This window comes from Leopardus geoffroyi, chromosome B1, assembly GCF_018350155.1.
Source record: "Leopardus geoffroyi isolate Oge1 chromosome B1, O.geoffroyi_Oge1_pat1.0, whole genome shotgun sequence".
In the NCBI taxonomy this organism is placed as follows: domain Eukaryota; kingdom Metazoa; phylum Chordata; class Mammalia; order Carnivora; family Felidae; genus Leopardus; species Leopardus geoffroyi.
In genome coordinates this window covers 198,883,386-198,899,166 of record NC_059327.1, presented here as the reverse complement: position 1 = coordinate 198,899,166, position 15,781 = coordinate 198,883,386, and the positions used below count along the sequence as shown (strand labels likewise).

Here is a 15,781-nt window from a genome sequence, read left to right as displayed (position 1 = left end):
TGATTACTGGGTCATAGATTAGTTCTGTTTTTAACTTTTTGAGGAATACTAATGTAACTTGTGAAAATGCCTATTTTGTCTCTTAGCCATTTTTGTAAGAGATGTTCTGTCTTTTTATTATTGATTTGTAACAGTTCTTAATGTATTCTGTGTATGAGCCCTTTGTCAATTTCATTCATTGCGAATATTTTCCTGCTTTCTGTGGTTTGTCCCTTCATTAATGGTGATTTTTTTTGTATGAATAGAAAGAAGTCTTTAATTTTAATGTAGTTCAATTTATCAATTCTTTTACTTTAAACTAGTGCTGTTCTGTGCTGTTTAAGAGATCTTTCCGTGTCCTAAGATGATGAAAATATTACATGGTATGTTACCTTCTAGGATATTTATGGTTTTACCTCTCATCTTTAGAGCTATAATCTACGTGGGATTGATTGTGCGTATGAGGTCAAGGAGTGTTCAGGTTTCATTTGTAATGGCATTATAATGTCAGGTGTCAATACAAATGCAGTATTGCCACCTTGGATGGCGCAATCTGGACTTTATCCCTAAGACAACTCCCCAGAGAGAAGCAGCAGCAGAAAAATACAGATAACAACTCTTGAACAATAAGCCTCTGTTTTGCAAAAACAGCTACGATGTACCAATAATAAGTTATACCTGCGGAAATTTCCTGACCACAGACATAAGCAAAAAGGGGTTCTTTCACGGTTGCTGGGATTATTACTTTCCTTCCTGGTTACCCCAGGAACTCATGTTTCCGGAAAGATGCAATACATAGAAACTTTCCATTTAAAATAAATTTCACATAAAATATTCCAAGCATAAAAACACAGGTGCATATTAACATCTGCTCCCTTCTTGGAGTCTGCAGTCCCCATCAGACTACCACTGGGTCCTGTTCCCATACAGCACAATCACAACTGAGTACCAGCCTGCCAGGGGCTGCAATTCCCAACCACTAATGACCCCAACTGACCCGACATCATTTATTGAAAAGACGCTCTTCCCTTCAGCTCTCCAGCTACACCTTCACCATAGATAAGTGTCCATATATGTATGGCTCAGCTTCAGAAGTCTCATCTCTAGTCCACTGATGTATTTCTCTCTCTTTGCACCAATCTGCACTGTCTGAACCACTGTAACTTTCTAACTGTTGATGCCCCACAGATTAAGTTCTCCCATTTTTCTTTTTCTGGAAGACAATCTTGTGAATTCTCAGCACTTTGTATTCCCATGTACATTTTAGAAGCAGTCTGAAATTTCCATTTTACAAAACCTGCTTGGATTTGCTTGGGTTTGTATCGAATCTATAGATCAGTATAGAGGGAACATCATTATAATGTTGTCTTCCAACTTGTGAATATGGAATACCCCCCATGTATGTGTCTAATTTCTTTCCATAATATTTTATAGATTTTTGTGTAGATAATAAGGAGATTAGAAATTGCACATTTCCCACTAGACTTATTTGTGGGTATTTGACAGTTTTTACAGCCTTTTAAATGGTATAGTTTATAAATTTCATTTTCTACATAAGAATACAATTGCTTTTAGTGTATTGACCTTATGTATAGAAATAAAATTGCATTTAGTGTTATAAGTACACAAGTATGATGACTTTTTATCCAGAGACCCTGGTAGCCAAATCCACTCACTCATTCTAAAGTTTATTTATAGATTTAGATGTTTTATGCATTCATGACATCTGTGACAGATGACAGTTTTAGTTCATCTTTTCCAATCTTTATACCTTGTGTTAAAAAAAAATTTATTTGCCTCGTTGCATTAGCTAGGACCTCTCGTACTATGTTGACTCAGAGTGGTGACAGCATGTATTTTGTGTCGCTCCTGAGCTCAGAGAAAAACCTATCAACATCTTAGTACTGAGTATGATGACTGCTGTAGGTCTGGGTAGACAGCCTTCATTAGTATAAGGAAATTTTCTTCTATTCCTCGTTGGTTAGAGTTGTTTTTACATTTTTTTTTTTTTTTTTTTTTTACCGTAAGTGGATACTGAACATTATCAACTGTTTTTTCTGCATATGTCTAAATCATCACATAATTTTGTCTTCAAATGTATTCTGTAAATATGATGAATCACCCTGACTGATTCTCAAATGTTAATCCAATCTTCCACTGCTGGCGTAACTCAGCTAGGTCTTGACCTAGTATCTTTTTATGTTTTATGTTGTTTATCGTTGAAATTGTTCGCTAAGTCTTTGCTTAGGATTTTTATATCTATGTTCCTTAATGATATTGGCCTGTAATTTTTTCCCTGTAGAGTTCTTATAAGGATATGCTATCCAGGATACACTCATCTTATCAAATGAGCTGGGAAATATCCCCCCCTGGAAATGTTTATACAGAATTGGTATTGTTCTCTCTTAAGGAAGATTTGAATCACCTTTGTTGGGAGGTTTTTAATTATATGTTCAACTTATTTAATAGAATAGGACTATTAGATACTCTAATTCTTCTTACATCACTATTGGTTAAGATTTCTCTTTCTAGGCATTTGTACACTTTAAGTTTTCAAATATATCACATCACAATATATTCTTATCTCTCTAATGCTTCAGGAGCTGGCCATTTAAACCCTAATATTAGTTATTAATTCCTTCTCTTTTTATAAATAGTCTCACAAGGGTTTAGCAATGCTATTAATCTTTTATAGAACTCACTTTGATCTTGCTGATGCACTCCAATGAAAATTCCCTTTCCAACTTCTTGAGATGGAAATTTAGATTACTGATTTTTAGCCTTTTGCATTTGAGGTTATAAATTTTACTCGAAGTATGGCTGTAGCTGTAGTCCACAAATTTTGAGATGTCTTGTGTAGTATTTTCATTATCATTTAATCCAAACTATTTTAAAATTTCCATTGTGATTTCTTTTTGTCCCTCTGGTTACTCAGAAATACACGGTTCATTACTTGGAGTGTATGTCACTTACACCTTAGTTTCCAAACCTGTGAAGATTTTCTACTTATACTTTTGTAATTAGCTTCTAACTTAATTCTGCTGTGGTCAGAGAACATAGTCTAATATTAATCCTTTTAAATGTGTTGAGACTTGCTTTATAGCTCATCATATGGTTGATTTTTGTAAATGGCCCATGAAAGCTAAAAAGAAACGTGTGTTTAACAGTTCTAAAGTTTAATGTTAACATGTTAATTAGCTCATATTTGTTAACTGTGTCATTCAAACATTCTAGCTACTACTGATGTTTCTGTCCACTCGTTTTATCAATGGCTGAGATAGTATTTCTCATTTCAGTCTAACTTTTAGCTTATACTCACTTTCAGTTTATACATTTTGATGCTTTTTATTAAGTGCATATCAAATTTAGAATTATTATATTCCTGACAAACTGAATGCTTCATCATCATGAAACCTCTCTCATTGTCTTTAGTAATTTTTGTTGCCTTCAGATCTACTTAGGGTCTTATCAGTACTGCCAAACCATATTTACGGGCTTGGGTTTGCCTGGGATTGCTTTTTATATTATTTTATTTTCAGTCTTCCTATGTCTTTACATCTAAGATACAAACAGCATATACACAGGTATTTGATTTATCCAGTGTAACCATTTTTATCTTTTTTAAAAAATTTTTTTAATGTTTATTTATTTTTGAGAGAGAGAGAGAGACAGAGCATGAGCAGGGGAGGGGCAGAGTGAGAGGGGAAGACACTGAATTGGAAGCAGGTTCCAGGCTCCAAGCTGTCAGCACAGAGCCTGACACTGGGCTTGAACTCACAGACTGCGAGATCATGACCTGAGCCGAAGTCGGACGCTCAACCGACTAAGCCACCTAGGCGCCCCACCATTTTTATCTTTTAATTGGAGTACTGAGTCTATTTAGTGTTATTCTTGTGTTTAAATATAACATCTTACCATTTGCTGTTCTATATGACACTCTCCTATATTCGGTTTTCTCTCCTCTCTTGCCTTCTTTAGGATTAAGTATTTTTAAGTCATTTGATTGTTGTTATGTTATTTTCTCTTCTTTAAATTATTGCTCTAGAGGTCATTTCATGAATCTGTGTCTTAGTGAAATCTAATATAAAGTAGTACATTTAGTATTTCCCAGACAATGCAAAGAATTTAATACACTCCAATTTCATGTACTGCCTTCCTGATTTATATGCTATTTTAGTTGTGTATTTTAATTTTTCTGTCTTCTTCTCTTCACACAGGCACACACACACAGACATGCACACACACAGAAACACACACAGACACACACACACACACCCCTGTATGGTACCTGAACATCGTCAGGTAGCTATGCTGTTATCTGTACTGTACATGTGAGGAAAGGGATAGAGGGATAGAGAAGTCTGTCTGAGGTCACCCAGATGGTAGGTAGCAGGGCTGGGACCAGAATCCATCCTTCAGAACACCTCTGCTCTCTGTCATGTTAAAATTGGACTCAAATCATAACATATACTCTTACTTCACAATCTCCTATTGTCTGATGTTGTTTAATGAGTAAACGATATAGCTCCATGTGGCATGCGAGGTCCAGAAGTTTCAAGAGACTATTCAAGATAGTAGGTCTAAGGTGAGTACAAAAGGAGCCAAAGCAGATTTTTTTGTAGAGTTGGTAGAAACCTCAGCCACCAGAGTCCACTCCTCCTTATTTTCTAGATGACATTACTGGGGTCCAGAGAGGTGAAATGATGGTCCCAAGGTCACCTGGCAAGTCAATGGTAGAACCAGAACTTAAAGTCACTTCCTTGACCCTGATATTATATTCTTTCCATGTCATATGCTTCTCTAAATGCTACTGTTCATATTTGTCCACCAGAGAGCCCCTAATGCAGCAGGGGGGCGCATCAGAGAGCTCCTAATGCATGGACACAGGCTTGCACCCCTAGGAGTGTGGGCAGCACTGGGAGGGCTTGGCAGGAACCTGTCCAACACAATCTTCCACAAACACAAAACATTTTCAATGTAAAAATGTGTTTGTTTGTTTGTTTGTTTGTTTATTGGCCAAGCTTTTTAGAGAAAGGACACTTCAGGAAGGTATCGTGGGTTTCTGCTGTGGTTCCACATACTGCCCGCAAACCCGGCTTGAGCAGCACAGCCTCTGCCAAGTCTCTAGGCTCATCACTCGGCTTTAAATTATGTATTACAAGCCAGACAGTCCACTCATCTCCTGCCCAGCAAGTTTCCTTTCTTCCTGACCAACTGCCTCACCTCAAATGCCTGCTCAAAAGCAGGTCCCCGTCTCTGCTTTGAGAGGGCTTGGTGAGCATAAATGACCTAAAGCTTCCACATCGTGGGCCAGCTCCAACAGGCTATTCTCCAGAAGTCAGAGGGTCTGATTTTTTCTCCCCTCCTTGTTCTTACTTTTTGTCTTCTGCTTCTTTTTGAAAAGCTCCTCAGAAAAGGGGTCTAACAGACACGTGTCTTGAATACGTGGCCTTGTAAAAATGGCATCGCTCTTCAAATCCGGCTTTTTCTTAGTTAAGGAAATTCAGAGAGCAGCTAACTATGTGTGGTAAGTGTGGCCTCCCCCAGAATAGCTGCAGAGGAAGACAACTGGGAGAGGGTGATGGATAAAATCTAAACCTGCCAGAGACGCCCTCCGCGGGGGAAGGTCCCTCATGCCGCACCTCACCTGGCCTTTCTCATCGGGCCTGTGAAACCAGACATCTCGGTCCAAATCTGGGATCTACACCTTATTCACTGAGAATAAAAACAATGGCAGCACTAAGGGCAACGATGCCGTCAGCATTCTCAGTGCTGGGCGAAGGCACGAGATGCCTGGAACGTACGAAGCGCCACACACGCAGCCTCTCGGTTCGTTTTCACGCACCCGTCAGCGGGGCCTCGCGATGAAGACTCAGAGGCTAAGACAGCGAGCGGAAGGCTGCTCTTCACAGTCCTTGAGTCTGCGTCCTCGGGGGCTTAGGTCCCTCTGACACGGACTGTGCACCTGGTCATGAGACTCGGCCTGGCCGAGGGGACCCCGACAGACGTGCCACAAGCAGTGACCTGACAAGCGCTTGCACGGCGGGTCCTGCCCGGTTGCCACTCTCTGGAACTCTGAGGATCCCCTGGGAAGAGACCCTGTGGAGCAGAGACGAGCTGGCCCCTGCGGCCCCAACCCAGCTGCCAACAACCAAACAGGCGAGTGAGGCCATCTGAAGTCGCCCCACAGCGCTCGAGAGAGCCCAGAGGAGAGCCGCAGAGCTGGCCCGGATCAGAACTGCCCCACCAGCCCACAGACTTACAAAGTCAGCCAAAACCATTACTTCTGGGGCGCCTGGGTGGCTCAATGGGTTAAGCATCCAACTTCGGCTCAGGTCATGATCTCATGGTTCGTGAGTTCGAGCCCCACGTCAGGCTCTGTGTTGACAACTTGGAGCCTGGAGCCTGGAGCCTGCTTTGGATTCTGTGTCTGTCTGTCTGTCTCTCTCTCTCTCTCTCTCCCCTCCCCCACTCATGCTCTGTCGCTCTCTCAAAAATTAACATTTAAAAAAATTACTGCTTTAAGCCCTTATGTTTCAGTTTTTTATATTTTATTTTTGGTAGCAAAATCTAAGTGATTCAAAGCCATGAAATAAGCTAGGTGAGTGGGAGAACCCAGACAGTGCAAACCCATAGCCCTCAGCCTTAACCATGCTACAATCACATGTGTCTGAGCCTCAGTGTCCTCCAGGTAAAATGACAACAACGTAACAGTCCTCCAGCATTAGATCAGAGCACAACAACCCAGTTAACCATCACTGGTTAACTGTGAGACACCACGTAAAGCCAGGCATTATTCTTACCAGTGAACATTTTCTAGAGCCATCTCTTTCTACCTGAATACCAAGACAGAGGAGTAATTTCACCCTGAGTCTGGGTTATTACTGATCCTGAGTATTTCCCACCAGCAGCGCAGGGGAGGGGTGGGAAGTCTCACCCCCTGACCTTCCTCAGGCCCTCACTCTCCTGCTCACCTCTGCCTGAGGCACGTTTGTTGTTCAGCTCATTCCCAAAGCCTGGGGCCTGCAGCCTGCAAGAATCAGCAAGGAAGGGAATGAGCCTTTAATGAGCTCACAAGTTTGGCAGATTTTATATGTGTATATGGCGTCCTGTCAGTCTTGTGACAGCCCTTCAAAGCAGGTGTTATTTCCGTTTTACAAATGGGGAAACCAAGGCCATTAAGCACCTTGTCAGAAGTCAGTGATCAGTAAGCAGCAGACCTCAGAGCAAAGGCAGAGATTTCTAATCCAAAAGCTTGCAAGCTTCTCACAAATGCCTGAAAGTATTACCTTCCACACTCACAGTATTTAGAAAGAAAGCAAGGTTGGTTGGTCGGCTGGCCGGTCAGCTGGTTTTACTAATATAATATATTTGGAGGCCCCTGCTCTCACAGCCCACAGCCAGCAGCCGGCTGCATCTCGCAGCCTCGCGGCCGCCATCTCACCCCACCACAGCTATTCCCCTTGGACAACTGGCTCCCCGATTCCACTCTTCTCTATACAGAAGCAGGAGGAATCTTACGGAAAAAACAACCAGCTCATGTCACATCACCCTCGGCACAAATCCTACAATGCCCTACGTGATCTGAGCGGCCCCTCTTCAACCTCATCTACAGCCACTCTCCTCCCACTCACCAAGCTCCAGCCGTGCTGGCCTCCTCACTCTCCAAGCACGACTCCACCACAGGGCCGGTGCACTGTTCTCTTGGCCACGAACCCCATTCCCCCGCTATTTACTTGGTTCTCACTCTTGGTTCATGCTGGTCTTTGCTCATGTGTTTCCTTCTCTGAGCAGTCCTCCCTGACTGCCCTACCTAAAATAGTCCCCACTCTCCTCCTGCCCTGCTTCATTTCTCTCCTAGGGCTTGCCACTACCTACCTTATGTATCTAATTATGTGTCTGTCCACCCACTAGAATGTAAGCTGCACGGGTAGGGACTGGGGCATTTCACTCACCACTGTGCCCGCGGCATGGAGAAGAATGCCAGGCACAGCAGGGGCTCCACAAATACTCAGTGAATACATGAAGGAATGAATAAGTCAGAGTCCGGACAGGAAACACAACCCTCATTAAAACTCCCCTGGAAACCACAGACAATCTCAGAATATGAATTTTACAGTGAAGATGACAAAGCAAAAGGCATGACGTACTGAAAACCATCCAGGTCTTTGGAGTTGACTCGGGTTTCTACCAGGCAGTGTTTCTCAATTAGCCTGCTAGAGCCTCATGAGTGCTTCATCTCATGGAACTGTCCCCTTCATGCAGACTTTCTGCATCTTTGGTCCCTGGCAACTCAACACTAGTAGGAGCCCAGTCCTGTGACAGCTCCAAACACCACTCACATTTCGAAGCACCCCCCCGAGGCACGCATTACTGCCTCTTGCAGTAATGGTTAAGGCTTACCTCCATCCACGCCCATGATGAAGCGTCCCACGATGAGCATTTCAAAGGCTCCTGCCTGGAGAGAACAGGCCATGAGCAGTGCAGCAGATATCGCAAACCCATTGTTGACCAGCAGAGTGTGCTTCCTGGAAAAAAAGGAGTGGTTTGATGAGGAGGCCCACCGTGAGGATGTTGACCTATCCATCCCAGGAGCAGGGGTCACGCCCTTCAGAAGGGTCAGCAGAGTGAGATTCAGGCACAGTGGAAAGAACATTGACCTAAGGGTCAGGAACAGGGCCCAGAATCCCACTGATCCCTACTGCCACCTTTGGTTGTATGACCCTGAGCAAGGTACTTCCCCTTCCTGGGTTCACCACTAAGGCTCATTAGGTCACCTTCAAAAGGCAGTGTCACATTTCACGAATTCCCTGATGCAATACTGTATTTCATCAACTCTGAGACCTTTACTTAACATTTCTAAAGTCAAGATGTGCCTTATAATCCTTGAGTCAGAGTTCAAGCATGAAAATGGAAACCACTCTAGTGATTTTAGCAGAGAGAATTTAACATAGGGAGTTGGTTAAGCAGATATTGGGGAACTCAGATGTCAAAAGGGGGATCTCTGAAGACGGGGTGCTGCCCATGTGGTGCTGACACTTTGGGGGCTTGGAAGAAGGGCCCTCAAGACCTGGCTTATCTTCAAGGGTGGGCACTGGCCCGCTGGGGCTGTTCTTCTGAGGGGCACAGTGTTCTGAGGTGTAGACAAAGGCTGGGAACTAGACTCACTGCTGGGACTAGCAGGAAATTCAGCCAAACAGGACCAAGCCCCTTGCCCCTCCTCCTCTAGTGTGGCTCTTGTGTGCCTCTTATCAAAGGGCAGATGAGACATGCAGGTCCCAGCCCCTGCATCACAGGGCAGAGCATTGAGGGTAAGTCTGGAGCTGAGAGACCACAGTCTGAAAACCAGCACAGTGTCCTATAGCTTTAATTAGCAGCCTTTCCCTTTCTCTTTCTCCCCCTTGCTTCCTTCCTTCCTTCTTTCCTTCCTTCCTTCCTCCCTCCCTTTCTTTCTTCCTATCCCTCTCTCTTCCTTCCTTCTTTCCTTCCTTCCATCCTTCCTTCTCTGCATTTCGTGTAACAATGCTTCTTATACACGATGACATCTTCGATTTGATAAATTACAGCCCTAAGTGTGAGGCTGAACTAATTCTTCTTGAACAAGATCAAATTCCTATGGCAATTATTCCTATAGCTGCTCTGTGCAGGGACTGCTGTCATTGTTCTGGTAACATGTCTCTAAGACCTCATGGTTGAGAATCATGACTTGTTTGGGGCCTGGAGACCTGGGTCCCTGCACCAGTTGTATCTTTTATGAGCTAGGTGACTCTACTTTATTTATTGCTCGTGTTTTCCTTTACTCATTTACAGAATGATAATAGCTCACACGTACTAAATTCTTGCTCTATGATAAACCCTGTTCTAAGCACTTTAAAGGAGTAGCTCACGTCCTGCTCAAAATGATCCTATGAGGTAGATACTTCATTATCCTTATTCTATAGATAAGTTAACCAGGATATAGACAAATTAGAAATTTAGGCCATACAACCAGTGAGTTAAGAGCTGGAAAAAAACATCATAGCTTCTCACAGGATATTTTTTCCCTAACAAATCAATGAGTTAACAAATATGAAATTGTTTTGTAAATTGGAAGAAGCTAGAGACTTGAAAGGGGACTTTGTTATTACTTTTGTGAGTTAGAGGCCTTAAACTCCAGGCCGGGGCTCTTTCCACTATTTCTTATTTATCTCAAACTTTCCATTAAACTTTTTCCTCCTGCCTACATCTTTTTGGAGAATCCCAAAGCTAATCACACTTTCACGATGGCACGAAGACTGGTTCAACATCTTCTATAATGTGAACTGAAAAAGCCCAGGTCTCCCTTATTTAAACAAATTATGATACATCTATGTAATGGTACATTACGTAGACATTAAAACAGAAGTAGCTTTCTATATTCTGATACAGGAAGATCTCCAAGATATATTGTCAAGTATAAAGAACAAGGTACAGAACTTTGCATAGAATATGCAACAATTTGTGTGATAAAAGTGTGTGTGTGTGTGTGTGTGTGTGTGTGCACGCACGCACATGCACATGCATGCAAAAACAGACACAAACCTTGGAAAAGGTACACAAAAAACTGGTATCACAGGCTGCCCCCAGAAAGGGGGTCTGATTGGCTGGGGGAGAGAAATACAATGGAAGCCTTCTACTTTACATTCGTTTGGTCCTTTTAAAAGTTATGCCATATGAATGTATTATTTATTCAAAACATAAATACAATCTCACTGTCAAAAAGTTAATTTAAGTGGATGCCGTGAGGGGAAAATTATGATTTAGCCAAGACTTAAAACAGAAATTCCAATCTAGGCTGACCTCCCTCATTCTTTTTTTTTTTTTTTTAAGGTTTATTTACTTTTGAGAGAGAAAGAGAGACAGAGCACAAGTAGGGAAGGGGCAGAGAGACAGAGACACAGAATCTGAAGCAGGCTCCAGCCTCTGCGATGTCAGCATAGAACCTGACATGGGGCTCGAGCCCACAAACCACGAGATCATGACCTGAGCTGAAGTCAGACGCTTAACCATCTGAGCCACTCAGGCGCCCCTGACCTCCCTTATTGTGATACAGAAGGTCGCAGTCTCAGGATTCAAGAAGACGAACCCAAGGGCACTAATTTTGTTATTAGCGAGGCTTCAGAGCACAATGAGAATACTCTGGTGGCCCATGTGTGCGCAGTGCTCACGGCCCTTCCCTCAGTCCTCTGAGGGTCTGACAGGTCAGTCTTAGGAAGGAAGCAGGGCAGTGGTGAAAAGACCTGTGCCCTCATGGGGGCGAGGGCTTTCACTGGCGTGTCTGCTCAGCAAACACGTAGTGAGTATAAGACACAGGGTTTGCCACAGGGAGTAAGTCAATCCTCATCCTCACCCTTAGGGGCTTTAAAACCTAGTTAGGGACACAGAAGAATAAACTGTCACACAGAAATCAATTAGAAGTAAAGATATCGGGTCTCAGGTGTATAAGTGGGAACTGTGTGTCATTTGCCTGGCTACTCCGGGACCCTTTCTCTGTTCTGTTGTTGCAAGGGAACTAGAACTACATTTCCCAGGCTCCCTTCCTTCCCAGCTCCCTGGCAGGACTGGCCAATGAGAGGTCTGATGTTGTCTTCTGTGGGGAAGAGGAGAGGCCGGGCATCTCCCTATGGTCCCACTCCCACTTTGGCAGGTGCGTCTGCTCCTTGGCCCCAGCCTTCTCCCTGTGGTGCCAGCAACCTGCCCCCTTCCGCGGAGCGGGCCTGGCTTGGGGGCCCTGGCAATGCTGTCTCTGCCTTCCATCCCAGGTGTGGTAGTGGCTTGTGTGTGAAAAGTGATTTCTCCCAACAAGTCAAAACGTTCTCCCTGTAGGTCCATCTCTGACCCCAGTTCTACTCCTTGAGACCTCACGGCCCAAATCTTGTGGGTGTAGAGTCCAGTGTAAGTCAAGGATGTGAAGAGGTCGTTGAGAGAGGGGAAGCGGGACAGGAATGCTGAGGCTGGCCAGACTCAGGGGGTTCTCGGATGTTGGACAAGACAGCATGTTCCATGACCCGTAGACAGGGAGAAATAAAGGGCTCGACCAGGAAGCAGGACCCGACCCCTGGGCTCCTACTCCAGTTAAACTGGACCCTTGATGCTAGAGTGATGGTAATGATATTCATGGCACTAATACTGGCATTACTCAGTGGTTCTCAAGGCTATAGCTGCTCATCAGATTCAACGACATCACATAAGAAGAGAGACTCTTGGGTCCACCCCTAGAGAATCTCAATCCTCGACACAGACTCCACAAGAGACCTCTAGAAGAATCTAGAAAGAGTATGGCTTTTACATAAATCATCTCGTGTCATTCACTTCATCTTTCACACCTGTAGCTGGCAGCATTCACGAGCTGGGCAATTCACAGAGGAAGAGGTGGAGGTGTCACAGGTGGGGACCACCTCACTCCCCACCCTGCTCCACCCCCCCCACCCCCCCCACTGCACCAAGTTCACCAGCCCACCTGCATTTGGCTAAAACCACCCCTGGGGGGTAAGGTGCAGTCTCCTGCACCCTGGCTGTCCGCCACCTAGAAGAATCCATCCCTTAACTACTCCATCATTTCCGTGCGAACACAGCAGACTATGGTCTCCCTTGACCCTCAGCCCTCTGCAGCCACTGCCCCTTATCTCCGCTTCCCCTTTAGAATGAAACTCCCTGAAGACTACCGTCTGTTTGCCTTCCCTTCTGTCCTTGTCCCTCTCTGACTGGATCATTGCCACCGCTCCGGGGAGACTGCCTTTGTGAAGACGATCAGGATCACGCACCTCAACAAACACCACTGACAGTTCTGCACCCCCACCCCCACCCCCACCCCGCCCCTCCGGTACAGCCTCCCAGCAGCATGCGATACGGACAGCCACGGGCTCCTTCTGGAAACACAGTCTTCTCCGGGACATCTGGGATCACGCCCTCTCCTGTTTTCTGCCTACCAGCCTCCCCTTCTCAGTGTCAAGCCTGGTCTGTCCTCTCTCTCCGCTCCCTCCTTGGGTGACTTCACCCAGCTGTGACCTTAGTTGATGACAATCCCAACTGTATCTCTGGCCTGGACTCATCTCAGTCCAGACTTACATGCCACACTGCCTCCTAGACATTTCCACTTGTATGTCCAGCGGGCATCTGAAGCCATGTATCTTTAAAATAGAACTCTTGGGGCACCTGCGTGGCTTAGCTAGTTGAGCAGCTGACTCTTGATTTCGGCTCAGGTCATGATCTCAGGGTTGTGAATTCCAGCCCCACATCAGGCTCTGCGCTGTGTGGAACCTGCTTGGGATTCTCTCATCCCTCTCTCTCTCTGCCCTTCCTCACTCCCTGGTGCATGCGTGCACATTCTCTCTCTCTCAAAATAAATACATAAACTTACAACATAACATAACATAACATAACATAACATAACATAACATAACATAAAATATTCTTGGGGTGCCTGGGTGGCTCAGTCAGTTTAGCGTCTGACTTTGGCTCAGGTCATGATCTCACAGTTCGTAGGTTCGAGCCCCGCGTCGGGCTCTGTGCTGACAGCCCAGAGCCTGGAGGCTGCTTCAGATTCTGTGTCTCCCTCTCTCTCTGCCCCTCCCCCACTTGCATTCTGTCTCTCTCCCCAAAACAAATAAACATTAAAAAAAATAGAACTCATGCATCCCCACTGCTAACCGCCCCCCACAAATGCATCCAAACCCCTCTGTCCACAGTCTTCCCCATCTGAGTAAATAAAACCTCCACCTTCCTAGGGGCTTAGACCAAAAATAGAGGAATAATAATTACATCTCTTATTTTCCTTCCTGCCTGCATCACTGAGTCCCGCCTACGCTGCTTCCAGGGTATATCCCTGAGCAGAGCGCTTCTTTCCGTTTCTGGTCCACAGTCCGGCAGAGGGGCAGGCCACCACCATCTCACACTCAGACGGACGCAGGATGGCTTAGGTGGCTCCTGTTTCCACTCTTGCCCTCCTGTAGGATTCAGGGTCCACAGAACAGCCAGAGTGATCCTTGCAAAGCAAACACTGACACACTTCCCCTTACCTAAAACCTTCCCACTGTGCTTGGGACAAACCGCTCGCCAGGGCCTAAACAACCTTGCATGACATGGCCTTGGCCACACCGTCCGATTACTCGTGCCTTTGTGCTCACGAGGCTTCCCGCCATCTCTTGGGTGTGCCGGGCAGCTTCCTGACTCACGACCCGTGTCATGGGTGCCCCTCGATCCATTCGTCTTATCTCACTGAAGTGACTGAAATGCCACCTCTGACACTATCTGATGTGACTACTCCCCCAGCTGCAGAGCCCATCCCCCACAATCTTATCACCCTTTCGATTTTCTTTGCAGCCCCCACAACACGGGAGTTAATGCTTACATATTTATTTGTGTTTGTATTGGCACGTGCCCCTACCGGATTATGAACTCCATGCGTGCAGAGATTTTTATCTTGTCACTGTAGCCCCAGGCACTAAGCCAGTTGCTGGTACAGGCAGGTGCCCCATTCAAATTTGTTGCATAAATGAAGGAGTAAATTCTAGATGTCGAGCCGGGTTTCCTCCATGTGGCCCAGCTCTGGCCTGTTCTGAGTCTTACTTTAGCTTCTAGGTCTGTGGGCAGGACACACGCTGTTCTCCTGAACCTACCTCCAATACTATTCCTGCTTGGACAGTTCAGCCACATGCTAACCGAACAACTGTGGGCGGGTTTCCTACCCTCCCTGAGCCTTGGTTTCCACCCTTGTAAAATGGATGTAACAATGTCTACCTTCTAAGTCTCCTGTAAGAATCAGATGATTTACGCAAAGCGCTTAGGATGGCACCTAGAACTTATTCGGAGCCTCAATAAACTGAAAACCAATCCATGGTGACAGCTAACATTGACTGGGTACTTACTATGTCTCAGGCACTATTTTAAGTACTTTATACTCACTGGACACCCTATGCATTAGGTAATCTTGCTACCCCATGTCCCACGTGAGGAAATAGATCTAGAACTTGAGTACGTGGTCAAGTTCACATACTATGAAATGGGAGGTTTAGCATTCCAGTCACCCTGATACTAAGCTCCCCACAATGGCGGCTGCTATGTTTACTCACAGTCATTCATTCTTTCAACAGATGTTCACTCGTTCAACTGACATTCATGCACTCAACACAACGTCTAAGTGTGGACTGAGTGCTGAACACCATTCTAAGTTCTGCCATATAGCTGCCACCATGACCCAGTCCCTACTCTTCATGTTCTCAATAAACAAGTAAAAGACAAAGACTGTAGAGAAAACTAATACAGGAGAGGGGAGGAATTTTACTCAGGGAGACATCTGGGAAGGTGATATCTAAGCACAGACTTGACGAAGGAATGCAGACCAGCCATATGGATATCAGAGAGCAGCAATCTTGGCAGGGAGGTACTAACAGTCAGACATGGGTTATTTTCAGGTACACCAGTGAGGCCAGCACAGCTGGAAGCAGAGGACAGGAAAGCAAATAGTAGAAGTGAGGGCAGAGAGACTGGAGGGGGAGCTAGTAAGGGTCTTGTAGGAGCCACCATGGCAACTTGGGTTCCCACCTGGAGAGAGATGGGCAGCCACCGGACGATTCTAAGGAGAGGGGTGCCATGACCTGAGTAACATATTGACAAGATCGCACAGACTTCCGTGTCGACCGTGGGCTGAAGAAGTAAGTGCAGAAACAGGGAGACTGGCTGGGAAGCTCCTGCAGCGGACCAGGCAAGTGCCAATAGTGATTCGCGCCAGGACGGGAGCAGTGGAGGTGGCGAGACGTGGTCAGAGCTCGTGTGTTTTGAGGAC

General features: G+C 45.3%; 1 protein-coding gene across 4 annotated transcripts in view; it reads right to left on the bottom strand.

The window, feature by feature from the left end:
* Window positions 1-15,781, bottom strand: part of SLC2A9 (solute carrier family 2 member 9) — a 251,137-nt gene that overhangs the window by 157,905 nt on the left and 77,451 nt on the right. For all 4 annotated transcript variants that reach the window (XM_045474551.1, XM_045474553.1, XM_045474552.1 and 1 more), the window contains one exon: window positions 8,383-8,507. In XM_045474551.1, the coding sequence (XP_045330507.1) occupies window positions 8,383-8,507 (125 nt within the window). The remainder of the gene's footprint in view (window positions 1-8,382; window positions 8,508-15,781) is intronic.